This window comes from Miniopterus natalensis, chromosome 9 (genome assembly GCF_054644295.1).
Source record: "Miniopterus natalensis isolate mMinNat1 chromosome 9, mMinNat1.hap1, whole genome shotgun sequence".
In the NCBI taxonomy this organism is placed as follows: Eukaryota; Metazoa; Chordata; class Mammalia; order Chiroptera; family Miniopteridae; genus Miniopterus; species Miniopterus natalensis.
In genome coordinates, this window is record NC_142089.1 from 2,844,204 (window position 1) to 2,869,787 (window position 25,584).

At 58.7% G+C, this 25,584-nt stretch overlaps 1 protein-coding gene across 1 annotated transcript; it reads right to left on the reverse strand.

Annotated features, from left to right (window-relative positions):
• Window positions 1–1,536: 1,536 nt before the first annotated feature.
• Window positions 1,537–17,406, reverse strand: FBLIM1 (filamin binding LIM protein 1). The gene is made up of 7 exons (XM_087820084.1): window positions 17,111–17,406; window positions 11,830–12,020; window positions 11,176–11,293; window positions 9,545–9,714; window positions 7,289–7,467; window positions 6,076–6,193; window positions 1,537–3,007 (listed from the first exon to the last, which is right to left on the reverse strand). The coding sequence occupies exons 1-7, from the start codon at window positions 17,358–17,360 to the stop codon at window positions 2,894–2,896; spliced, it is 1,140 nt and encodes a 379-aa protein (XP_087676210.1). The 5' UTR covers window positions 17,361–17,406; the 3' UTR covers window positions 1,537–2,893.
• Window positions 17,407–25,584: the final 8,178 nt, after the last annotated feature.

Below are 25,584 nucleotides of genomic sequence, written 5' to 3' on the forward strand. Positions count from 1 at the left end.
CTGAGAGGTGTATTTTAAATTGGTAAAACCATTTCTTTGACAATGTCCTGTGGTCTCTGGGATGCTTTCCTCTCGGCCCAGCCTTCTCCTCACTCCCTCACCTGCCTCCGTCTCCTCTCCATTAAATTCTTCCTCCTTTCCACCATTTGTGTTCCTAGCAGTGTAGGGAGCGGCATTCACTTGCCCTGGAGGGGCTGTCACAGGCTGGGCAGAGTTCACACCTTCGATCACCTGGGTGTGGTCTCAGGTAAGGGGGCCCTGGGGAGGGGTGACAAGCAGAAAAGCTCTGGGCACCCAGCAGCCCCACAGGCCTTGTCCTGAGTCTGTGCTTACCCAGCCCAGGTTCCCAGGCACTGGCTTGCAGGCAGCATGGGGGCTCCCAGGTTGGGCCCCCCCAGCAGGTAAGATGTGCGGGCGGGTGAGGAACTGTCTCCTGACGCGGATCTCCCTCGGCGAAGGTGCGTTCCAGTGGCAGCAGGGCCTGTTTTCCAGCTTGCTTTCTCTCATCCCCACGCACCGGGCACAGGAGGCGGGAGGAAGGACTCCCGTCCGCATCTGGGGAAGCCGAGGGCCCAGGGGAGGCCTGAGAACGCGGCTGCCCCGGCCCCAGGCCCGTTCGCGAGCCCATGCTGCCCTCTACTGGCTGTGCCCCGGAGCTCAGGCCAGCCAGCAGCGCCTTGCTGGGTTTGCACAAGGCAATGGGGGGACCCGTGCCCCCTCAGGACGCGTACACCCCTATCAGCCCCTCTCTGCCTCTGAGCATTAAACCTGTATCTCTGTATTTAACTGTGGTAAAATAGACATAACAAAATGTACCATCGTAACCATTTTAAAATGGCATTAAGTAGATTCACACTATTGTGCACCCATTTCCCCGTTCATCTCCAAACTTTATATTTTGCAAACTGGAACAACTCTGTGCTCATTAAACAAGTCCCCGTTCCACCCCAAAGCCCGCCTTTCTGTCCAGCACAGCAACCTTATATGGTAGATATTAAAGTTGTGCCCATCTTACAGATGAGAAAAATCAAGGCTCAGAGGATTAATAGCTAGTTCACATTACTGAGTGGCAGTGCCAGGTCTGAGACCTGAGTTGCCTGCCCCCCAAGTCCAGTGCTCTTTCCTGCCATGCACCCTCCTCTCGGGAGCTGTACCCACTGAGCAAGCCCCGGTGTGGGTGGGTGAGGGTGGTTCTGTCCGTGCACATCCTGAGGGTGGGTGTTGACTCGGCTAAAAGATTTGGTGGCCTTCGATGGCTTCCCACAGCAAAGACTCCACTCTGGACACCTCGCAGCCAGCCAACCCCTTTCCCGGCGGCCCATGTCCAGGAGCAGCACGCTCGGAGGTGGCTGCTGCAAGTCTCCATTGCTGGGCATGAGTCCCCTGATCTGCTGAACTGAGCCCCACTTTGCGGGGAGGGGGGTACACTTTGCGGACATTCGTGCCACCGCGAGCGGACGCCCAGCGAACATTTTTCCAGGGCTACTACCGAAGGTTCGTGTCTAGCTAGGTGAAGTCTTAGATGCAACACAGAGGGACTTCTAATAGTCGTGCATTTATTTTCCTGTGTAATAGGAGAAAATATAACTAGCACATCAGCGTGTGACTGTATGGATACATTATTTAGCACAAGACTAAAGTCGGGAGTAAAAAAAAGTATGTTGATTTAAAGAAAATATTAAGGAAAGGAGAGAACGTGAAGCCCTTGATTATGACGATTGTGGAGGTGACAGGCGGAGGCCTGGAGCTTGGGGCTCGAGCCTCTAAGCTGCTGGCAGGAAGCTGTGCCCTGCGCCGAAGCCCCTAAGGGGCTCTACAGACAAGGCCTCCGGATCGGAGCCCGAGGCACCCTCACAGGAGCCTGTGGTGCATCAGCGAGACCCCGGAGGAAAGCACAACTTAATTTGTTCATGCCCTGCAGAAAAATGCCTTAGAAGTTACGAAGCAATACACGTGATTTTCCTTAAAAAGGAAAAAGAATCTTCTAGGCGTGGCCCTGAAGAGGCAGCGGCCACAGGGCAGCATGGGCGGGGGTGTCCGGGTGGGATGTGGGCAGTGACCAAGGGGCTGAAGGGACACCTCTGGCACTGTCCTGAAGGAGTGTGGGTGAGGGGGGGTGCGCTTGGCCCCAGTCGAGGCTGCAGGAGGAGCACCCAGGGCACCTGCACCCTGTTCCCCGGTCAATGTCAGCTGGCTCGCACACAGGAGCACCAGGGGCAGGGCGGAGGGGCGGCCGATGCCCTTGGGTGTCAGCATCTCACCCTTTCCCCCTGCCCTGTCCCAGGTTCGCAGCTGGGCCTGGGCCCCGTGTTCCCCTGGTGAGAAGTCCGTGGCCGTGCCAGCACCAGGTCACATTCTTGTACATGTATGAACAAATGGGAGGCATTTCCTATGAAGACACATCCTGCCCCCAAAATTGAATGTTTCTCCTCATGTAAGTTTTTTAAAAAGAGCTTTTTAAGGGGCCTTGGAGTTTTACTCAAACAGCTCAGTCCTGCAAGCCAGAGCTGATCTCAGCACCCTCACGGGACAGCTAGTGTCGTTGCTGGGGAACCAGGGCGCCACCTAGAGACTCGCCCCAATGCACCCCTGGGATTGGGGATCAAGGCCAGTGCGCAAGAGGGGCCAGAGCCTGGGACACGGGCACCTGGGTGTGATGCTCACGGTGTGGAGACGTCCAGTGCCCAGAGGATGGAGGAAAGAGGCAAATGTCTGAGGGGCACTGACTGCCAGCTGCCCACCGCTGAGCTGGGAGGAGGTGGGGGCCGGGTGGCTCAGCCCCTGTGGCCCGGATGTCATGGGCTGGTCCCCGTTGTGGCTCGGAAGGGAAGTGTGCGAGAGCGGGTCAGAAAGGGAAACCGAGTCGGGGAGGGACCCGGCCCGGCGGGGGCCCTCAGCAGCACCCCGCAGCACTCCGCTTCACGTGGCACGGCTTGCAGAACAGACGGTCGTTCAGCGGGTAGCAGCCTTGGTCCGTGGGCTCCACAGACAGGAGGATCCTGCAGTCCTGCAGGGACAAGGGACAGGAGGGTGGAGAGCAGGCCTGAGAGCAGCACAGAGGCTGCCTGGCTGGGGCTCACCTAGGGCCTGCTGATGAAAGGAACAGGGCAAAGGACGCCCTGAGGGTGAGAACGGTGGCTCCTCCTGGGCCATGTGTCTATCAGGTGAGACAAGGCTCGGGGTGGGGCTTTCATCCACAGGGACTGCGAGTGATGAGAGCAGTCAGCTGAGGGGAGGGCCAAGGACACTGGGAGATGTCGCCTGAGGGACCACGGAAAGAGTTGCAAGAGGTTTAGCAACAGCCCAGCGGCCCTGTAGGATGTAACCTCTGCAAGGTGGTGACCCCATTTCCTGCCGGATCCCACCCAGACCAGAGCCTGTTGCGCCGTGGGTGGGAATAAATATCTACCGAATGCGTACCTGAATCCAGCCTGGGCCTTCATCTCACAGGTGGGGAAACCGGTCCCAGGTCTCCAGACTCGGGGTCCAGAGGTCTTTACCACCCCCACTTCCCGCACAGCTTCAACACTGGCACTAACTTTAAAATCCCAAGTTTTCAAATCACCAAAGGACTTCAGAACAAGGAGGCCGGGGATCTGGAGGCCGACCTGCCAAGTTCACCACTGTGCCGCAAGCCCGTGCAGCTCATCTGAGCTTCCCCAGGGCACATGCTGGGGAGTGATGATGGAGACAATCCATGCCCAGAGGAGATCCGGTTCAGGGCTTGGCCGGCGTCCTCTGAAAGCCGCATTAATCAGTTTAGGGGTGCTGTGTCCCCGCAGACACAAGGGTGCCATTCTGATCCAGCAAGGCCAGCAGGGGGCGCCCTCGTGCATCTCTTTGCAGCAACTGCACCTCCAGTCCCTTAAGGACTGTCACTCCCACCTGCCACTCGGTTGGCATTCTGAGAGCATCAGGTGCCAAACGTGCAGTCCTGAAGAGACGCATGTGACTTCTTCTAAATTAGAATCAAGTGAGGAAACATCTCAACTATGACCGAGTCACACGGTCTGGGACGGAGCTGTAGGGTGGCAGAAAGCTGGATGGACCCGGCCCAGATGGACAAGGGCGGGAACCATTTTTCTCAGCCTGTTTCCTCATCGAAAATGGAGATAGTAACTCCCATCTCGCAAGTTCGTCATAGGATTAACTAAGGCAATGTACGTGGAGGCTTTATACAAATTAAAAAACACGAACCAGGTCTAAGGAGGGGGTCAAAGAGGCGAAAGGGGACGTTGGTAATACTTTTAACAACAATAAAAAAACCACACAAACAAAACAAAAAAGTATTGTTACCCTTCCAGCAATGGTAATAAACAACCCAGACCACAATGAACAGAAATGACTGGGGGGGGTGGGTGGCACCCTGAAACCCATCCCCCTTCCTAGAGAAACAGCACCCAGGTCAGCTCCAGGCCGCTGTGGTCTGAGCCTTGCCACCTGACAGGTAACTGCTGGAGTCCAAACCCTGACTTGCTGCGGCAACCCCGGGAAAGCTCAGGGCGGCCTTGGCCAAGCTGACCGAGGACGCCCAGGGAGGGAGGGGTCATCTGCTCGCTTACCAGGCCCAGGGAAATGCTGATTCCCACGGAACCTAATGAGGGCTACGGCGGTGATAACAGCACTTGATTTCTGTCATTGTTCTTTCAAGATGCGTTATCAGTCCGACTTTGGACTCTAACCAACAAAGACAACATAATTATGGCACAATCTGTCAACTCTGACCAGCTCCCTGTCACACTCTGCGGAAACAGCCTCTTGGTTCCCTGTATCTGTGTGAACAAACGTTTAGAATTACTCACTGGCTGATGTTTGCTCTGGGAGTCCCCACTTGGGTGACACCCGTACAAGTTGCTCCCTTTGTCACCATCACCAGAGCAGACAGACACATCAGTGACACGGAGGTGACCGTGGAAGAGGTAGGGGAGGACTCTTAGAGCCTCCCCAATGGGATTAATTTGCAGGATCCGGGTCAAAATAAAAATTCAGATCCCCTTGTTCAAAAATGAATAATTTCCAGGTGGTAACAGCAGAATCTCAAAGTTTCTGAGTGCAGGGACCTGTGTGACTCCCTGGGCATTTCTTGCTGGGACAACTGCACCAGCTTCTAACCAGCCTCCCCATCGCAGCCTCCCCTGTCCCTGCAGCCCCAGGCCCAGACTCCTTCCCTTGGGCCCTTTCCTTCTCTCTGACCAACACCCTCCCACACTCAACACTCCAGACACACCTAGGAGCTTCCGCTTCCTCGGATTACTTCATGCTTGCTCTTGCCAATATCTCCCAAACTCCTACTCATCCTGCAAGGCCCGGGGGTGAGCGTCACTTCCTCCAGAAGAGCGCCTTTGAGTCCCCCGCCCTGGTTAGACTCCATCACTGCCTTTTCAGTCTCCAAATCTGATTTATACCAGCTCTTTCCCAGCGCCAGGAAAGGACAGTTGCGGCGTCCGTCGGTTGGTCTGTCTGCCCAGCGCTCCGTCCCTCCATCCGTCGTGCCCACTCCTGTTTCATGTGGTTCTTTCTGCCTCCCTGGCCCCCGGGGGTGGCTTATCCCAGCCCCTGGCCAGCGATTGGTCCAGAATGAGCACGTGACCCACACTGGGCCAATCAGAGGCCCCCTTGGGGCTGAGCGGGATTTCCCTGGATGTGGTTTCCACGTTGAAAGGATGCGCACCTGGCGCGAAGGCGGCCACGCACCTGGCGCGAAGGCGGCCGCGCACTGCATCCCGCCGCCCACGGGGGATGCTGAGCCCACCGGAAGAGGAAGCGAGGCGAGCGCGTAAAAGAGGCAGAACCGAGAAACGGAGCGCGCGCCCTAGCGGCGTTGCTTGGTATCACCAGTGACGTCACCACCAGCCTCCCCACTATCCCGCATCTGGCTGAGAGCAGGTTTAACTTCCATTCTGGCTAATACGCCCTGTTTGTAAACCTTTCCGTTTTCATCTGCGCCTGCCAGTGGGCAGCGGGCCATCTGACCGCCGAGCCCCCACCCGGCCCAGGGCCCCGCGCCAGCAGGCGGGGCTCGGGCGGGGGACCGAACGCGCCCCGCAGGCGTCACCCGGCCGCCGCTGCACTCACCTCGCACCTGTAGCAGTTCTCGTGGAAGTTCCTTCCCATGCACTCGATTTTGAAGGCATCCTTCCCGTCGCGGGGGATGATGGGGTTCTCGCAGATGCTGCACACCGGGGCGAATTTCCTGCGGGGACAGGGGCGCGCGCTCGGGAGGCGGTCCCGCGACAGCCGCAGCAAGTAGCCGTGGCTGCGGGGCTGGCTCTGACTCGGCTCCCCGAGCTGTTTCAGACCCGGGGCTCTGGGACTGCACCTGGGGCCCCGCCTGGAGGTGCCTGTTTCTTCCCGGATGGGGAGCCTGTGTAATGGGACGGGGGGGGGGGGGGGGGGGGGGCGCAGGGCCGTTTCATTAGTCTTATATCACAGGTCACTGCTTTTTCTCCCTCTCTCCTTTCTTTCTTTAAAAATGTTTTTATTTTCCTAAAGAATATATCTTTATTGATTTCAGAGAGAGGAAGGGAGAGGGAGAGAGAGAGAAACATCAATGATGAGAGTCATTGATCGGCTGCCTCCTGCGCGCCCCCTGCTGGGGATCGAGCCCGCAACCCGGGCATGTGCCCTGACCCGGAATCAAACCGAGATCTCCTGGATCCTAGGTGGATGCTCAACCGCTGAGCCACGCTGGCCGGGCGGCTCTCCTTTCTTTTTAACAGGCACAGCTGTCTCTCCCTTTGGGGAGCCTCTCGGATATCCCTGTCCCTACTGCTCCTTTGGCTCCAGTTCTGAGGGGAGGCACTGTGGTCTGGGAGTTGAGAGCAAGGCCCCAACTTCAGGTTGACGGGGAGTTTGAGTTGCAGCTTCCAGACTTAGCAGCGGGGAGACCCTGGGTACTAATCTGCTTCGTGCCTCAGTTTCCACATTTGGTAAAACAGATTCAATTAAGTTTTCTATTCTCAATTTACTACTAAATTAGTTTTGAGGATGAACGGGCCTAATCCGAGTGGAGTGCCTGGCACAGTACAGGTGCTCAAAAAGTTAGCTGCAAGCATGTGCATGGTCAGATAGAGGGTATGTGGAACAGGAAGGCCTGGTTTCTGCAGGAAAGCTCTGCCCTGCCCCCCAGGACCCAGGCTCAGCTCCCCAGGACCCAGCTCAGCTCCTCCCCACAACTCAGGACCCAGGCTCAGCTCCAACCCAGGACCCAGGACCCAGGCTCAGCTCCTCAATTCTGCCCTTGTCACCCCCAAACCTCCCCCCCCCCCATCCCGGAGCTCCCTCATACTTATAGAAGTCATCCAGGCAGTACACTTCATTCTGGCTGTCGAGGGCAAAGCTCTCATCTCCGATGCACCGGGCGCAGGTCACGCAAGTGAAACAGGTTGGGTGGAAGGCCCGGCCCAGGGCCCTGATGATGTGTTCTCGGACCACCTCGCCACACTTGCCACACTTCTCCAGGGTGTCCTGGGACAGAGGGCCACTGTCTCAGAGCCATCCCACCTGTGTGCCCAATCTATGCCACAAGGGGCTTCTGACCAGCTCAGAAGGGGCCAGGAGGCCAGGGATAGGGGAAAGGAGCTCCAATTCATGCAATGGGCCTGTAACTACTGCCCCCAAGCCTCCGCTGTTACTTAAGATAGATCCAGCTTGGCCTTGTGTCCTTGGCCTACAATGAGGAATCTGTCCACAAAGTGATGACTGTGCTTTGTTACTAGAAAATGCTCGAGGCCAGTGTGCACTAGGGCCTATGGAAGAAATTTCTCTTAAATCTCCAGGTCATGAAGAGGAAGTCCTAGAGAAACTGGTGTGCTTTTTATCTTATGGACAATAACCCTTGAAACTCTTTCCCTTTTCCATTTGGCCACTTGGAAGCTCAGAGTCAAATTCCATGCTCCACTTTTAGGAACAACTGTAGGGGTCTTTTATTCATATATTTTGGGGAACTCACTTTCCCTTCGGTCTCATCTCACTTTCTACTTTGATTTTCCTCTGTTCTGATTTAGTTTACATTTCATAGTATTATATGCATTCTTTTTAAAAAATATTTTTTTATGTGGTAAGAGCACAACATGAGATCTACCCTCTCAACAGATTTTTACATGTGCAACTTTAACATCTTATAAACTGCCTCAAATCCACTGGGTGAGGAGGGGTGACGGGGGGGGGTTACTGAGGCAGAGCAACAAGCTCCCCCTAATGTCATCTTTCCTCCTAGACATCTCTCTTCCCCTTCCTGTGTTCCTGTTCATTTCAACCTGATTTCACTGACTTCACCTGACAGGTGTAGTGGTTTTTTTAGAGGGAAGGGAGACCATTTCCCCTTCCCTCCCGTCTTGGGGCAGCCCTTCTCTCCCCATGGCACTGCTCAAATCCCTCCTGGCTGCTTCCAGCCGGAAGCCCCTCCCCGCTGCCCTAGCTTCCCCTCAGTGCCTCAGCCCTACCGGGCTCCACACCGAGGGGGGAGGGTAGGACGTCCCCCACTGTCACACTGATGGGTCAGAGCGGGGTGGGCAGCCTGGCCTCTCTCTCCTCCAGTGCCTCGCTCCTGGGATCAGATCGTTCTGAATTCTCTAGCTAGTCCCAAATCCTAATTCTCAGTCCTCAAATCAGTGCTTTTCAAACTTCAGTGCACACCAGAATCACCCGAGAGACTTGTTAGAATGCAGATTACCCGGTGCTACCCATTCAAGAGGACAAGGTGAGGCCTACGTCCGTCCAGGTGGTGCGTCCGTGGGTGGTCCGTACACCATGCCGAAAAACGCCACCACACACCATCTCAGAGCCAGCAACCGCAATGCCTGGACACCCAAACTGGTGCCCCCAGACTGCGTGGGGTACCCAGGGGGGACACAGACTCCCCTTTAGACCATTAGTCAGCACCTCGAGACTCTAGGTGACAGGCGTGCCCCAGAACCAGATGGCCCGGGATGGAACCCCAGCTCCACCACCTTGTATGAAAGGTGAGTGGCTACCCCAGGGGTCCTAACCCTGGAGCCTGTGACTACCCCAAATGGTAGTGTGATGGAGTTAAGGACATGGAGATGGGGAGAGTATCCTGCATTTCCAGGTGGGCCCTAAATGCCATTGTAAGTGTCCCTGAGGGAGGGAGGCAGAGGGAGACCAGACACAGGAGAAAATATGACACTGAAATGAGGGAGATGCAGCCCCGACGGCTTTGAAACTGGACAGAGGAAGGCAAGGAACACAGAGCTCGACCCTGGAAAGGGCAAGAACACGGATTGTCCCCTGGAGTACAGGTCGGGGGCGGGGGTGGAGCTCAACACTTTGATTTTGACTCAGTAAAACTGATTTTCAACTTCTGGCCTCCACAACTCTGAGGGTAAATGTGTGCTGCTTGGCGCCACCAAGTTTGGGGTAGAGTTACAGCTGTCACAGGAAAGGAATACACCTTGGCTGAGCTCCTCCCCACTCTGAGCCTCAGCTTCCTCATCTGTGAGATGGGTCAGCAGTGCCCACCTCCCAGGGTTGTTGTGGGGAATGAAATAATAGAACATTCCCCAAGTGCCCACTTGGGGGTTACCTGGTAGCAGGGCTCGCAGAGGGGCCTCCCGTCCTTCTGGTAGAAGCTCTGCCCGGCCAGCTGGCGACGGCAGGTGCGGCAGGTGAAGCACTGGGCGTGGTATTGCCTCTTCATGGCTTCCACGGCCAGCTCTCGGGGGGACACCGTCTTGTGGCAGAAGGCGCAGACGTCTGGGGAAGAAGGGACACAGGCCATGACCTGCCCAGCCTGGGAATACTGTCCCTGGTCACCCCCCAGAACATGCCCAGTGCCAGGTCTCTGCCTCGAACCCCCGGGGGTCGTAGTGTGACCTCGTCTCCTGGGGAGGGTCAAGAGGACCAACAAAAAGCAATGTGGCCCAGCTGGTGTGGCTCACTGGTTGAGCACCCACCCAGGAACCAAGAGGTCGCAGGTTCGATTTCCAGTCAGGGCACATGCCTGGGGTGCGGACTCCATCCCCAGGAGGGGGTGTGCAATTGATGTTTCTCGCTCACTGATGTTTCTATCTTTCCCTCCCTCTCCCTTCCTCTCTCTCTGAAATCAATAAAAATATATTTTAAAAAAAAATGTTCCTATCACCTAAATTCAGATTAAAAAAAAAAAGCCCTGTGAATGGCCTTTGACAGGGGAGGCAGTGTCAGGACAACTGGGTTCTGATCTCCAAAAAATGGAAGTGGGGGGAGGCCTCCTCCCTCATGACACCTTACACCCAGATCGTTACAAATGTATCGAAGATGTGGAAGCGGAAACCTAAGGGCACTGTTGCGAGCCAGGGGAGAACTATGTTACCACCTCGGAGGAGCCAAGGCCTTTGCTGCATGATACAAACTTGATACTGTTTATAAAATGAACTAACAGGGTGCAGGAGGGGCTGCGGGCAGGTCACACAGACCCCGCCGGCGGGAGTCTGGATCGGGCCCATCGCGAAGGGCGATTTGGCAAAAGCATCCGAGCTACAGATGCACCCACGCTCTGGCCACAGCGTTTCCTCTTCTGGGAATTTCTCTCACCAACTTGCACGCAGGCGAAACGGCCCACGGGCGAGACAGTTCATCTCGGCCTGTCTGTCCCAGCAAGGAGCCGCCCGAGCACGGGCCCACGGGCGACGGGGTGGGTGCGGCCGGGGCTGTGCCGCGGACACTGCGCGGCCGTGGAAACAAGGAGCCGCGCCGCTCTGATGTGCGTGAGCTCTGCGGCGCGCGAAGGGAAGAGCGCAGGACAGCGGGGCTTGCTCCTGCTGCGGGGGAAGTGGGCGCGTGTTTATTTGTACGTGCCTCCCTATGCGTAAGAGATATCGGGGAGGGGGACGGGACGCTGGCAACAGAGGCTGCCTGAAGGAAACGGTGAGACGGGGTGGGCAGGGGGAGGACCGCACTGTGCACCGTTCACGCTTTATACGATGTGAGGCTCTTAGGGATTCAAAAAATTAAGTAGTGAAAAAAATTCAAGGTATTTTTCGCTATCAGCAAATTCAGTGATCAATTTTAAGTGGATTTTGGTGCTAAAGGAAAAACAGTGAAGGTAATAAGAAGCTGACGTGAGCTGGGAAGACAGTGGTGGTCCCTGCTGTCCTAGTTCCCACCTGGAAGCTCACGCCAGCCCCTTGAGGGCTCCGGGGGCCACCCAGAATCCCCCCAGCCCTGTGCCCATACCTGTGGACGCCTCTCTCTCCGGGAAGCCCACAGGCTCGTCTGGGGGAGGCGGCAGCTCCTCCTCTGCAGGCCTGAGATGACTGGGCCCAGGCTGGAACGGAGGCCCCTCCACCAGGGACTGTGGGGACACGGGAGGTGGGGGGTAGGAGAGCAGTCACCCCGTGGGGACCCCACATAGCCCTGTCAGCTCCACTTCTCATCTGGTGGCACTGGGCACTTGGCCCCACAGAGAAGCAAGTGACCCAGCTAAGGTCACTCAGCAGGAAGGTTACAGCGGCGGCCGGAGCCCGGGCCTCTAGTTCCTTTCTGGGTGCCCTTGGCCAGTCAAAGCTCTTTCCTTCTACTGACAAGGAAGCTCCTGGAAGCAGGATTTTCCTAGGCCCGGAGTCCCTTCCATTTCTACAGTGGCCTCAATTAAGGGCACAGGATTAGACCCAGGGAAATGTCTTCTACGAGCTGAAGGGGGTGCCTGATGGGGGGGAGGGGGTGCGCCATCGATTTTCACCAGCCTCAAAGAGCTTCAGAGGGACAGTACTCAAGCAGGGACACGGACCAAACAACCTCCAGGCTTAAAACCCCAAAGGCCCAGAAAACTCAGACTCTTCCCTCCCCCGGCCCACGGGGCTCCATCGAGGACCGAGGGGCCCGCGGTACCTGGGGCGGCGGGGGCGGGGGCGGGGGCAGGTGTAGCTGCTCTAAGTCGGACACGAGCGTCGCCCCCATTGGGGCAGGGGGCTCCTCATCGGGCGGAGGCGGGTACGCGGGTGGGGGCGGTGGAGGCGGGAGGAGGTCCAGGTCCGGGAGGGCGTCCGCGCCATCCAGGGTACCGTGAGAATGGGAGCCTCCTGCAACGGAAGGGGGCACTGCACAGCCTGGTGGCCACGGGCTCAGGTCCAGTCACCCAGGCCTGGGGCCCGGCACAGACTGCCCCTGACGCCATCTGATGTGTCCTCAGGCAAGAGGCTTGGTCTCTGAGTCTCAGTTTGCGCAGCTGGAAGATGGTATCAGCTGCCTTGGTTGTTGTGAAAATCCTGAGATGATGCAGGTAAGGGCTCAGCACAGTGGGTGGCACTTGGCACAGGTCAGAAAACAGCAGCCGTCAAAGCCGCCTCCCGCCCCCCACAATCTGGGCGCTAGCGGGCCAGGAATCCCGCTAGAAGGCCCTGGGGGGGATACGAGCAAAACCAAACCTGAGGTTGTGGTTCTGTGCGGCTCCTGGGCCTGCAGCACCCAGGCCTGCCCCAGACCCGCAGAATCAGAAGCCCCGGGGTGCCGCCCAGACTTTACGAAGCCCCCCAGGAGGTGCAGGCGTGGGAGCCACCACCTCATTACAGGTAAGGACTGTCGGGCAGGTGGGTGTAGACCTCTCCAAAGGAGGGGTCAGGGGCCACCGCCTGCAGCTACCGTCTACCTCAGTGGACCTGGGGGGTGTCTTCGGGCTCACATCTCGCTGTGGTGAGCGACAGGCACCGCCTCCGAGTGCTCTCAGCGAAACGAGCGAAACGTAAACCAAAACCGAACAACCCCGGGGGGCTCTAGGCTTCACCCCCACCCGCAATAAGCACGGAGCCAGGAGCCCGTTGGCTGAGACCACAAAGAGGCCAAGAGACCATCAGCATGGTCCCAGCAAGTCAGTGGCGGGCAGAGAAAAGGGAGGGGCTTCCTCGGGATTAAGAGGCTTTGGGAAAAACGACCACATATAATGTTTGTATTTGTCCAGTTGTCCTATGCAGTTGCCACCAGGTGGCTATGGAGCGCCCGAAAAGCCCAGAGACGGCGGGAAGACTCGGGACGGAGAGAGGAACGTAAAATGCCTCATCGCCACCTTTATAACGGCCACAGGCTGAAATGACCGTTTTATATACTGGGTTGCAGAACATATACTACGAAAAGTAGTGTCACTTAATTCCTTTTACGTTTTTCAGTGTGGATCCTAGAAATTATTAAGCTTCACACGAGGCTTGCATGTGGGCCTCACGATACGTGCTGACTGGACAGCGCTGGTGCCGACCGCATTGGATCCTGATTCGAACCATGAATCATCTCATTTAATTCTCACAGCGCTAAAAATCCTACTGGGTGATCTATACACAGCTCTAGAGAAAGGCAAGACATAGCGTGACCCATTCATTCCACTACGATCCAACAGCTATAGGGCATTTTTATGACAATTCGGCGTAAATTCATTAGGGATTGCGTACTAGATAATCAGAAGGCATTCTTGTTGATTTTGTTTGGCTTTGCGGTTATGTTTAAAAAAGCGCGAGAGAGAGAGACCATATTTAGAGATGCACCCTCAAGAACGGGGCCTGAAATGAGCTGGCTACTGGCATTTCCTTGAAAATACTTCAGGGGAGGGGAGGGGAGAAGAGGGAAAGGGGGGAGGGGAAGGAGAGAGGGATTCATGTAACAATGTAACAAATGTGGCAAGGCCTTAGTAACTGTTGAAACTGGGCGTAGAGCGCACCTGGTTCCTTGTACTGTTCTCTCTACTTCTGTGTATGTTTGAAAGTCTCATTAAACACACACACACACACACACCAGTCCAACAGCAAACACACATACGCAGGACAGGAGTGACATCAGGCCTTTCTGCCAGTCCTTGCCCACAGCCTTTCCCGAGCTCCTGGCAGGGAGGGAGGAGGTGGGCTGGCGGGTCACCGAGCTCCTGCCTCAGCCCCAGGCCCCTCCCATCCAGCAACCCCCTCCTCCCTGCTGCCCGGAGAGGGGCCTGGGGGGCAGGAGAGAAGCTGTAATGTGGGGCTGTTGAACGCGCCCATGAAAGTCCTGTCCCTGCACCTACAGGGTGAGCACTATGAATAGTGCCCCGGGCCCTGGCGGGGTGGCATGTCCTCCTGTACACCAGAAGGTACACCAAAAGGTGGCGAGTTCAATCCCGAGTCAGGGCACATACCCAGGCTGCAGGTTCTATCCCCGGTTGGGTTGTAGAGTCAACCAATCGATGTTTCCCTCCCTCTCTCTCTCTCTCTCTCCCCTTCCCTCCACCTTCCTCTCTCTAAAATAAATAATGTCTTTGAGAAAGGACCCGGAGGCACTCCGCCCACCTCCTGTGACCCAGGCACAAGGCAGGCCAGCTCCAGTGAGGTCGGGCAGACCTGAGCCCTGCCCGAGACACTCACGGAAACGGACGGAAAGCGCCCAGGGCCCTGCCCTGCAAAGACCTGGGCTCCTGTCCCATTCTCTGCTAACTCACTGGGGCACCTCTCTGGGATTCAGGTTTCTCGTCCGTTCGATGTGGACAATGCTCTCTCTCTTTTGTCCCAGGGCTGGGGGTGCTGCACAAATAGGGAGCTTGTCCCAGCCCTGGGAGCACAGCACCACGGTCTCACCTGGGGACTTGTTCAGAGGCAGGGGGCTCCTGACCAGCAGCTTAGGGGGAAGTTCCCAGAACTGACATCTTCTGAAAGTCTCCCCACACCGCTGTCTCAAGGGCTGCCCTGTGAGAAGTCCCACCTGCTTCACGCCTGTGGACTAAATAGTTCTCAAAGTGTGGCCCCCAGACCACAGCATCCACGTTACCTGGAAACACGTAGGAAATGTAAATTCTTGGGCCCCATCGCAGCCCTGCTGAATCAGAAACACCCAGGGTGAGGCCAGCTGTGTTTGAACAGGCCCCCGGGAGTGCTGATGTCGCCAAAGGGTGAGAACCACAGTCCGGAGGAGCCGGCGTGAGTCAGGAGCCGGATCAGGAGACACAGCAGGAACGCTGAGGCCTCTCCCGGGACCTGCCTCAGGTTCTAGACAACAGGCCAGGGAGGGCGGGAGGTGCCGGCCGGAGCGGGAATTCAGGAGAGGGGCTCAGAGCAGGGGCAGGAGTGTGGAAAGGGGGCCGAGGGCAGGAGGGGGGAGCAGCCAAGAGGAAAACTGACTTATGAACAAGGGATCAGCGGGGCCGGGTGAGTGTCTAGCGCCGGGAGGGGGAGGAGTGCGGGAAAGGTGGGGACCGGTGCCAGGATGAAGGGCTGAAGAACTGTGGGTGGATTCCCGAGGGGACAGTGCCAGCAGAGGCATCAGGTGACAGCCCGCTGTAGGGGTGGCTTTAGGCAGCTGGCAGGGCCCTAGGGTCCACTTTTGTGTTCTGTAGTCAGATGGGACTCAGGACCAAGCTGCTCACAGAACTGACCTCGCTCCAGCGAGGCTGAACCCCACGTTCACCCACCCGGCAAAGAGATGGCTGAGCAGTCACTGTGAAGCCACCTGTCTCGGGGAAGGTCGGGCTTTATCACACTCCCTGATCTTCGGCCTATAATCCCCGTAACCCAGGGAAATGTCCAGGAAAATTTGGCATCTAAATGACATTTAATGATCTTCCTCTCCTACCCAGAAGGGAATACTTTTTTTATTGATTTTTAGACAGAGAGGGAGAGAGAAACATTGATGAGAGAGTCATTGATCGGCTGCCTCCAATATGCCCCCTACTGGGGATCGAACCTGCAACCTGGGCACATGCCCTGACCGGGAATTGAACCGGTGGCCTCTTGGTTCACGGGTTGACGCTCAACCACTGGTCACACTGGCCAGGCAAGGGACATGCATTTTTCCCACCGGACCGCTCATCCTGACGTGTGAACCTGAGTCACCAAGATCCCAGCTCTGCTACTTGGAAAAGCAGCTGGACAAGGTGTGGTTTAGGACGTGCCGTTAGGGCGGAAAGATCAATGTGGGCAGTTGCGTCATAACGGAGACTCACGCTGTGTGAATGTCCACGCGCTCCCTTGTGTACGCGCGTGGGGTCCCTTCCCCCGCCCTTCCTGGTCTCCGCTAACTGGCATTTCCTGTTAGTCTCTAGGTGGTTTCCATGGTGATGCCACACAGGGCTGCCCTCGGCCAGCAGGATACCCGACCAGGCCCCTCGGGGATTCTGAGGGGCTCGGCTGCCATCCTGAGGGGCCTCTCACCCTTGGCGCCTCGGTGCCTCCTTGATCCAGCCGGTGCCCTGACAGCGAGCTGTCCGCTGCTTCGGGTCCCTGGCTTGTCCTCGGTCACTGCTGCTGCCCAACAGCTGAGACTTCCCGTGGAAGTCGCAGCGATAGGGGGTTGTAGGGCTCTTGCCAGCAAGGCAGCAGGGCCAGCTCAGACCCAGTGCAAGGTGAAAGAGCAGTCATTTCTGAAACATCCGTTCTGCAACGGATGCATCACACACACGACCACATTTTCATTTGCCAGAGGACACTAAGTGAGAAAACAGCCTAAGAACACACGGCGAGAGAACAGCAGAGCCCCAGAGAGAACAGCTTCGCTGTTCGGGTCCTTCTACCTGCTAAATTCGTTCCTGCCTCAGGGCCTTTGCACTTGCCATTCCCACAGTCCTCCAAGCCACCCCCACCCCCACCAGCCCCACCCCGTCATTCAGGTCTTAGCTGAACACACCTCCTTGGAGATGCCATTCTGACCGCCCCATAAAAGCCTGCACCTCCTCACCTCTTCCCCGTGCTCGACTCCTTTACAGCACCTGCGTCTTCCCGACATTTTATTCTATATTTTATTATCTCTGTTTCCCCCACGAGGACGTACATTTCAAACAGGCTGAAAACATCTCTGTGTTCATGTCCCCAGTGTCTGACCCAGAATAATAACAGCAGGTGACATATTTAACACTTTCTATGTGACAGGTGCTGGGCTAAACATATATATTAACTCATCTCATCCTCACAGCAACCCTTCGGCAAAGGTACTACCATCCTTATTTTACAGATTGGGAAACTGAGGCAGAGAGATTAAGTGGCTTGCCAACATCATCACATCTCAAGAAGTGGAGAAGCCAGGATTCAAACCCAGGCAGATGGGTTCCAGAGTCTGCCTGGCACATTGTAGGTGCTCGATGGATGAATGAACCAATGAATGATCTCAGAGCCTCCCCCCCCACCTCAGTGTGCCTCTGACCCGGTCTCCTGCCCCGTCCTCACCCTCTTACCTCCATTGGACAGCTGAGAGGGGCCAGCTGGCCCTGTGGCTGCAGCTCTCGAGGAGGGTGTCCAGGGACTGGGCCTCCCCGCTGGGCCAGCTCCAGGTGCCTTCGTGGGGGCAGGAGATTCCCAGGGGCGGCCAGGCCAGGCCTCACAGGCCACCCGCCTCACTTCCTCGGCGACAGCCTCGCCCCGACGTGGGGGTGCCAGGGTGATGAAGACGGATGAGGCGACTCGCTTCTCAGGCTTTGAGGCCATTGCCTCGGTTCCTGGGGGGGCTGGGGGCAGAGTGGACCGAGGGCTCAGGAAGGTGCAGGGCACAGGGTGCACTTCACCTGGACACAGACCCCTCCCCTGGGCCGTGGAGCCTTGTCCCTCCTAATAAGACAGAGTGGCCGCCCCACCACCGGCCACCCCACCAAGCCAGAGACCCAGCAGGCTAAGCAAGGGGCTGGGGATGTCCTTTGAAGGAAGGCAGGTGCTTTACCAGGTGACTTGGCTACAGGGTGGGACCCAACAGTGCTGACTGCCCCTCCCCTGAGCCTGCACACCTGGGGGAGCAAAGGGCAACCCCGTCCTGCTCACCTCGCAAATGATTAATTTTCCTCCACTGAGAAGTGTGAGGGGAGAGCAGCACCTCCAGCTCCCCCCTCCCTGAGCAAGCTGACTGCCGGCCCCACCCAGGGTCACACCCAAGTTACCTCCTTCACCAGGATCCGATTCTCTCAGGAGAGGCGACCAGCTCCTCCGTGGGCCGGTGGACCCAGGCGGACGGGTCAGAGCGTCAGGGCTGCCTCTAGGGGGCAGCGGGGAGGGACCCGTCAGAGCCTGCGCTTCCCAGGACCCAAGGCACTCCCGCCCGCCCTTACCTCAGGAGCCCTCTCAGCGCCGAGGCCCTCCCCACCCTCCCCATGGTGCAGCAGAGGAAACTCAGACAAAGGGTCCTGCAGCAGCAGAGCTGGGGTTCGAACCCAGAGCCCACGCTCTTGGCTACTCGTTTCTGCTGCCCCCTCCGGCCCAGCCCCAGGCCAGCACTTTCTTCTCCACCACGGGCTCCGTATCCAATCAAATCTTGATGCTATTGCTGGAATCGCTCACGCGGTCCCATTTCCGAAACTGCAGCCCTGGTTCCTGCGGGCGCCCCAACGGGCTCCAACCCTGCCTCCGACCCTGTCCCTGGAGCGATCTTTCTACAGTGTAAGGCTGACTGCTTCTCCTCTACTCATGAGACTCCCATGGCTCCCTACTACCCTGAAGACCAAGTCCCCAGTTCCCCTGGCCTCAACCTCTTTTCGACCCCCCGGGCCTCTCACCCTTCCTGGACTCTTTCTCCCTTTTCCGCCTGGGAGTCTCTCCCACCTCCTGCTTTCCTCTCCGGCCCCACCACAGGGTGAACTGCAGGTTTCCTCACAGGCCCAGCTCAAAGGTTACCTCCCCCCTGGGGCAGCTGTCTGCTTCCACAGGGCGACAAGAGCCCTTCACAGGCATGCTGGCTCGCTGTCACCGTCTGCCCCCCCCATAAATGACCGTGCATGCCACAGGCTGTGTCTGTGACTCCTGTGTCACCCGAGTCCAGCTCCCAGCACTTGGCACGCAGCAAGGGAAACGTGCCCCTTTTCTATCTCTCTCCGGCTGGGTCACCCTGACACGGGCCCAAAGCCCAGCCCACAGGTTTGTGGGGAGGAGACAAAATAGGGACCCAGAGAGTGAACCTCGAGAAGTGGGGCTGGGCAGGTGGGGGGTGAGCCCCTTGAGGGACTCTAAGGGTGGACTTGGAGACCAAGTGGCCACCCAAAGGCTTCCCTCCATATAAAGTCCATCCGGCCACTGTGGGCAATCTTGGTGACTGAGAGACTAATAATAACAGAAACAACACCATAGGCTTGTAAATGCCTCTTAAATTGGTTTATATTTTGGTTAAAACGTGTCGCTCAGCCTGATAATAAAATATCTGTTCCAAAAAAGAAACCACTATCTGAAGAAAGCTTCAAAGTTCTTTAAAGCCCTTTGTTTCTTGCTTTGTCCCTGGTGTCTGGAAGCGTATCTGCTTATATTGGCTGTCACAGTCTCTGGTTTTGTACTTTGCTACAAGTTTCACTATTTTTATAAACAATTTTCAGAGAGCATCTGAGATTTAAATACAAGAAGCGACAATAAGGGCACTGGCTGATAAAGCGCTCGCTGCGTGCCAGCCACGGTGCCCAGTGCTCTCCGTGCCTCAGCTCACCGGCTCTCACAGCCCGTCCTGCCCCCCCAGCCGGGCCAGGGAGGCCCCAAAGGTTAAGCGACTTTCCCAGGCCATCCAGGGCGGGCTCGGAGTTCTAACCGAGTACCATCTGCCGTGGGTTCACAGGGTGTCCTTGGACCCAAGAACCACTTCTTCTCTGGACGGCACGGGGGCCCCCAAAATCTCAGGCCTGTTCTCACCCCAGAATGGCCCAATCCGGACCAATGACCTTGCGGTCAGTGCCTCCTGGGCTGTCCCCAGAGACGGCTGTGGATGCCCGTCTGCTTCCTTCCCACCCTGCTCTGACCCCCGCTCAACCCCAGGAAGCTGGATCTGCTGGTTTCTCGGAAAACATCCAAGGCAAACGCCCCAATGCGGAGGCCAGATGTTCACAGCTGGGCACCCCCCCCCACACACACACACACACTCCCTGCGGTTTCTGCAGGGACTTCAGGCCCCAGGGGAAGGGGCCCAGCCGGGGACTTCCGAAGCCTGGGCAGTTGGGTGAGCGAGGCCACAGCGGGGAGAAGGAGACTCCCTTCCCTCCGGTCCCACTGCCCCCAGGGCACCCTGGAGCCCCGGACGTGGGAGAAAGCTCCCTGTGGGCAGGTCCCAGCCCGCCCCGCCCAGGGGACCCTCCCCCCTCCTCCCCCAGAGGGAGCATCTGAGAGCCAGTTGGGTAAGCGGAGAAAGTGGGAACAAAGGGAAGGAAAGTCATTTCCTGTCAAGAGGAAGGAAGGAGGCTGAGATCCCGCCAGCCAGGCAGCCACCCACCCAGCCGGGGTTCGAGCTGCAGCCCAGGGCAGGGCCTCCAGGTAGTGCTCCCGCCCAGCTCCCCCGTCCGACTGCTGACCCCCTCCCCACACCCTGGGACCCCCTCTTCGCTTTGTTCTTTGAGACTCGGATAAAGCAGCCTATGCTTGGTTCAGACACTTAGCTGGAGGTGGGGGTGGGACTGCACCCCCTCACCCCCCTGCAGGGGTCCTCGCAGCCTTGGGTAGGGGTTCCCCCTCCCTCTCTCCCACCCCCAGAAAGGGGGAGGACGAGTCCCACAGAGCTGGGTTCCCTCGAGGCCCCACCTCTTTCCTGCTGGGTGACCCTGAGCAGGTCCCTGAACCTCTCTGGGCCTCCAGGTTTTTTAAAAAGTGAGGCTCGTGAGGTCTGCCCTAAGGAGTGGCCGGGAAGGCAGGAGGCCAGCGGGTCTCAGGGTCTTGGTACCGGACTTAGGGCGCAGAGAAGGACCGCTGGCTATTGAGCCCCGGCGGTGGAGGAGGGGCCCTGGGGCTGGGCTCCTGGGGGGCTGGGGGGGCCAAGGCTTCGCCTCCGTCTAGGCGCTGCCCAGCCCCTTCCCGGGGTCCCCGGGTCCGGGCTGGAGGCGCACCCGGGCCGACAGGCACACACCTTGGGGCTCGCCCAGGCGCACCCCTGCCGGCCCGGCCCGGCCCAAAGCGGGGCGGTCCTGACGCCCCCCCCCTGCCCCCCTCCCCTCCCCTCGCCCGGCCTGGCTGCGAGAAGGGCCCGGGGGTCCCCGGAGCTGCGGAAACCCGACGCGCCCCGGGAGCAGCCCAGGCGGGGGGGGGGGGGGGGGCGGGTCACCATGGGGCGCCGCCGGGGGCTTTAATTCGATCCATGTGCGGGACGCGGTCCTCTTTGTGCGGGAGCTTCCGCCCGGCCCACCGCTGCCCCCGGCGCCGGCCCCGGGGCGGGACACGGCCTCCCCCGGGACGGGGACCGGGACGGGGACCGGGGCACCGAGGCGGCAGGACAGCCCCCGCCCCCGTTCCGCGCGCCCCTCCCGGCGAGGGCTGGGTCCCGGCTGCGGGCCGGGGGTCACCTGTGCGTGGCCGGGGCAGGGCGGAGGGACAGAAGGACCGACCCCCGCCCCCCCCGCCGTCCCGCTTACCTGGGCCGCCCGCGCCCCGCCGGCTCCGGTCCGACGCCGAGCGAGCAGCGCCCAGGAGCGCGCGCCTCCCGCCCGGGCTCCCCGCCCCCCGGCTCCCCGCCCCCGGCTCCCCGCCCCCGGCTCCCCGCCCCCCGGCTCCCCGCCCCCGGCTCCCCGCCCCCGGCTCCCTCCGCCCGCCGCCCGGCCGCCTGACCATAAAAGGTGAGGCTCGGGGGAGGGGGCCCGGGATCCCCGCCGCGCGGAAGCCGCCCCACCTGCCCCCCCACCTGGCCGGCCGCGCCCCCGCCGCCCTCTCCCCTTCCCTTTGTTCCCTCGACCCCTCCTCCCTTCCCGGGGCCGAGGCCTGCAGGGTGGGAGGCCCCCCCCCCCGCTGCCCACCCCGGGCCCTTTGTGCACCCTGAGTGGCCTTTACGCGCCCCTCCCCTAGACCACTAGGGCTGGGGGCCCTACCTGCCCTGTCCTGGGGGGTGGGGGGTGGGGGGTAGAGCTTACAGCTCAGCTTGGCCTGGAATCTCCCAGGTGCTGAGAGTCAGGTGGATCTGGGTTCCACGGCCATTGGCTAACCCCGGGGACCCCCCCCCAGTCACTCCATCTCCCCCCCAGCCCCAGTTTCTCTGTCTGTAAACCCGGGGTGTGGCTGCCTTCCCCTCAGGGGCAGCCTGCGGATCAGAGGTGCTAATGACAGTGAGAACAGAGAAGGTGGTCACTATATGCTGGGCCTGGGGCTTTTCTTAGAGGGCGCCCCAGGAAAGCAGGTCACCTGGATTTGCTGTCCTGAGCTGTCACCACCTGTCTGGACCCTTAAGCCCTCTGCAGGTGGGTCCCAGGGTCCCGGGCACAGGCCCCTCTAAGAGGCCCGGTATACAGGGCCCAGTTGGCAATGGCATCACCTGCCCTGGACCCCCTCCCACCTCCCGCACACCCTCCCCCCAAACTGGAGTGGGCAGATAATGGAGTGGGGAGGGAAGCTGAGCCTGGGGCCCGGGGTGGGGTGGGGGGGCCGGAGATGGAGCCGGGATGGGCGGCCTGAGTCCCTGGAGGCCTCGGGAACGCTGCTGGGAAAAGGAATCTGGGTCTAATTCAGAGGCAAACAGATTGTTCTTTGATTAAAGCCACAGTGGCTGAGGCCAGAGGAGCGCCGGACGCAGCGCCATCTGGAGGGAGGCCAGGCAGGGCCTGGCACGCTCCGCGGGCCTGAAGCTACAGTCCCCCCGGCCAGGGTGGCTCTCTGGCTGCTCTTGAGGGGCTCACACTCACGGGGGTTGTAAAGGGGGTGCTTAGAACACTGTCCCATGCTCCTCCACCCCCAATCCCCCCCTTTTGTCTTTTTTTTCATTTGACCCTCACAGCTGAAAGTGAGGGCCCTATGACTTTGACAAATTTAGTTTTAAGCGCTAGCTCTAGAAATCATCCCCCCCTTCTCTCTCTATATATATACACCCCTCAGAGGCCTAGCTCGCTCTATCCCCCCATAATCACCAACCCCCAAGGCAGCAGAAGACAGTGGCCAGGACCTGACTAAGGGTCACAGGCAGGACCTCTGCAGGATAAAGACAACTTTTTATTTTTTTAATTCTCACCTGAGGATATTGTTTCTGTTGCTTTTCAGAGAGAGTGGAAGGGAGAGAGAGAGGGAGAGAAACATTGATGTGAGAGAGACACATCAATTGGCTGCCTCCAGCATACACCCCAACTGGAGCTGGGGATCCAGCCTGCAACCGAGGTACCTGCCCTTGGCCATAATCGAACCTGGGACTTCGCCAGGGCTAAAGACAACTTCTTGACCTCAGTTATGTTTCTGCTCCTGAGCCCCAAGGTGGACCGACCCCCTGGCTACTTCCCCAGGAGACCAGACAGAGAAACTTGGGGAAAGATGTCAGAACTGTCCTCAAGGCCGGAAGAAATGATCTAGTCCCCTGACCTCGCCTCTGACCAATCAGCTCCCAGCAAGACCCCGGACCCACAACCCACGGGGTCTTGGGATTTTGCCCGATGGACTCTGTAGCCCCCACACCTCCGGGGAGTCAGGTTTTTAGAGCGTAAGCTCCCGTCCCCCTTTCGGCCAGTTCCGTGTTAGCGGTTTTCCTTCCTGCCGGCGAATTCCTGCCGGGCAGGCGGACTCAAGGAGGAACCATCGGGCTCCCCTAACACAGCCCCCTGCAGTCGCAACAGCAGCGACAGGAGCTGTGGCTCTTAGGGCTCCTCTCAGCCAGTGTCTGGCCGGCAGGCCCCCGTCCATCTGATCCCCAGGAGAGCCCCGTGCGGCGGGACTGATTATTCCGGCTCACAGATGAAGAAACTGAGGCCCAGAGAGGCTCAAGGCACACAAGGGGCAAGCGGCAGAGCTGGGTTCAAACCCAGACCGGTAGCCCCTGGGTGCACTGCTCCGCTGGTCCCAGGGGCTGAGGGGCCACCGGAGTTCTCGAGGCAGAGGGGGAGCCGCGCTCAGGCTGCATGTGCCCCTGGTCGGCTCATTCCTCGCTGGGTGACAGTGCCCCCCGCTGTGGAGCAAGACCTCCCTCTACCTCCCCCAGGAGAAGGTGGGCACCGCTGAGCACCGGAGACAGGAATGACTGCAGGGGGAAGGTGACACTGGGGGTTTTGGGACACTTTTGGCTGTAGAACCCCCTTTTCAAGTGCTGTGTGACCCCAAAGCTTATTTAAAACAGAAAAGTGCAGCTGCTTCCTTCACCCCACAATGTCCCCCAAGCCATCTCAGTGCACCCCAGGGTGGGACCATAAGGCACCTCAGGGTTGATTTGCGGGCCTGTCCAAGGTCCATAGACTCCGGGACCCCAGCGTCCTCACACCGGCTCTGGGCTAAGACTGGCTGGGGAGGGGAAAAGTCACAGGGGGTCCAGCTCCCACGGCTTACCTGCCACCCAGCACCCCGGGCCACCTGTCTCACTCTGCCGCTGCTCCCAGGTGTTGAGGAGCGTCCGGGCCAAGGATCTCGGGCACCGCCCTGGGTGTCAGTGTCACCTCTGCAGGTGCCAAGCTTCCTGCCACGGAAGCCCAGGAAGTGGCTTGATGAGAACACACGCCCTTTGTCCAGGAGCCCAGAGCCCGCCCCCTCCCGGTCAGCCTCAGCCCAGCTTCCTTCCAAGCAGCTGGGCAAGGGGCTCAACCTTCCAGTAGGGTCCAGGCAGCTGAGACCCTGGGTGGCCGGGGAGGGGTAGGAGAGAGGTTCAGGGGCAAGATCCAAAGCTGGGGTGACACTGGCTGCTGTCCAGTCTGCCGGGGAGCACGGCACTGCTGGTGACAGTAGGGGAAGGGCTTTGATGCAACAAACATTGATCGGGTGCCTGCTATGGGCACCTACTATGTGCTCCTACTATGTGCTGGGCACGGGTGGAGGAGTTCACGGGACTCAGGTGAGATGCAATCAGTCCCTGTCCCTGTGCGGCTTACAGGGAGGTGGGGGCGACCGACACGTAATACAAATCAATTACCAAGGTGAGGTGGGCTCTGGAGGCGTGGACTCGGTGCGGGTGAGGGTGGAGCAGCCTCTCTGCCGGGAGGGGTGACATTTAAACCGAGATGAGGAGTCACGAGAAGGACGGGGAGGAGGCAGTAGGGAAAACACCGGCTTTGAGGTCAGACTTAGGCTGAACTCCCAGCTCTCTGGTGCTGGTTGTGACCTTGGCGAAGTTCCTTCCCGCTCCAAGGCTCCACTCCCTCCCCTGCAACACGTGAAGGCTCTCGGCAGAACTGCTGGGCACGGGGCCTCCCCCACGGTAGGTGCCCCTCTCAAAGTGAGTGGGAGTGCCCGGCCAGTGCGGCTGGGCCTTTGAGCATCCACCTAGGATCCAGGAGGTCCAGGTTCGATTCCCGGTCGGGGCACATGCCCGGGTTTCGGGCTTGATCCCCAGCAGGGGGCGTGCAGGAGGCAGCCGATCAATGACTCTCATCATTGATGTTTCTCTCTCCCTCTCCCTTCCTCTCTCTGAAATCAATAAAGATATATATTTTTTATTTTTTTATTTTTATTTTTTTTATATATCTTTATTGATTCCAGAGAGAGGAAAGGAGAGAGAGAGCTGGAAACATCAATGATGAGAGAGTCATTGATCGGCTGCCGCCCACAACCCGGGCATGTGCCCTGACCGGGAATCGAACCCTGATTGCCTGGATCCTAGGTTGACGCTCAACCGCTGAGCCATGCCCAGCCGGGCAAGATATATATATATTTTAAATCAATTTTAGCACGGGCTGTTCTCACACCACCCTCATCTGGTGTCCCAAGCTCTCCGCTCACATGGTCCGTAGGCTCTGCAGCCAGATCTGAGGACAGGGCCAAGGTCCCCTTCCTCCTCCGCCCCCTCCCCCGAGCTGAAGTCCCCGGGGGCCCA

What these genes read in the sequence shown, in the direction of transcription:
- FBLIM1 (XM_087820084.1), bottom strand. Translation starts at nt 17,360, where the DNA reads ATGGCCTCAAAGCCTGAGAAGCGAGTCGCCTCATCCGTCTTCATCACC. An exon ending in CCCCGCCCCCGCCGCCCCAG is followed by an intron (nt 11,294 to 11,829) that starts GTACCGCGGGCC and finishes GTGTCCCCACAG; the next exon opens with TCCCTGGTGGAGGGGCCTCC. An exon ending in TCTGCGAGCCCTGCTACCAG is followed by an intron (nt 7,468 to 9,544) that starts GTAACCCCCAAG and finishes CCTCTGTCCCAG; the next exon opens with GACACCCTGGAGAAGTGTGG.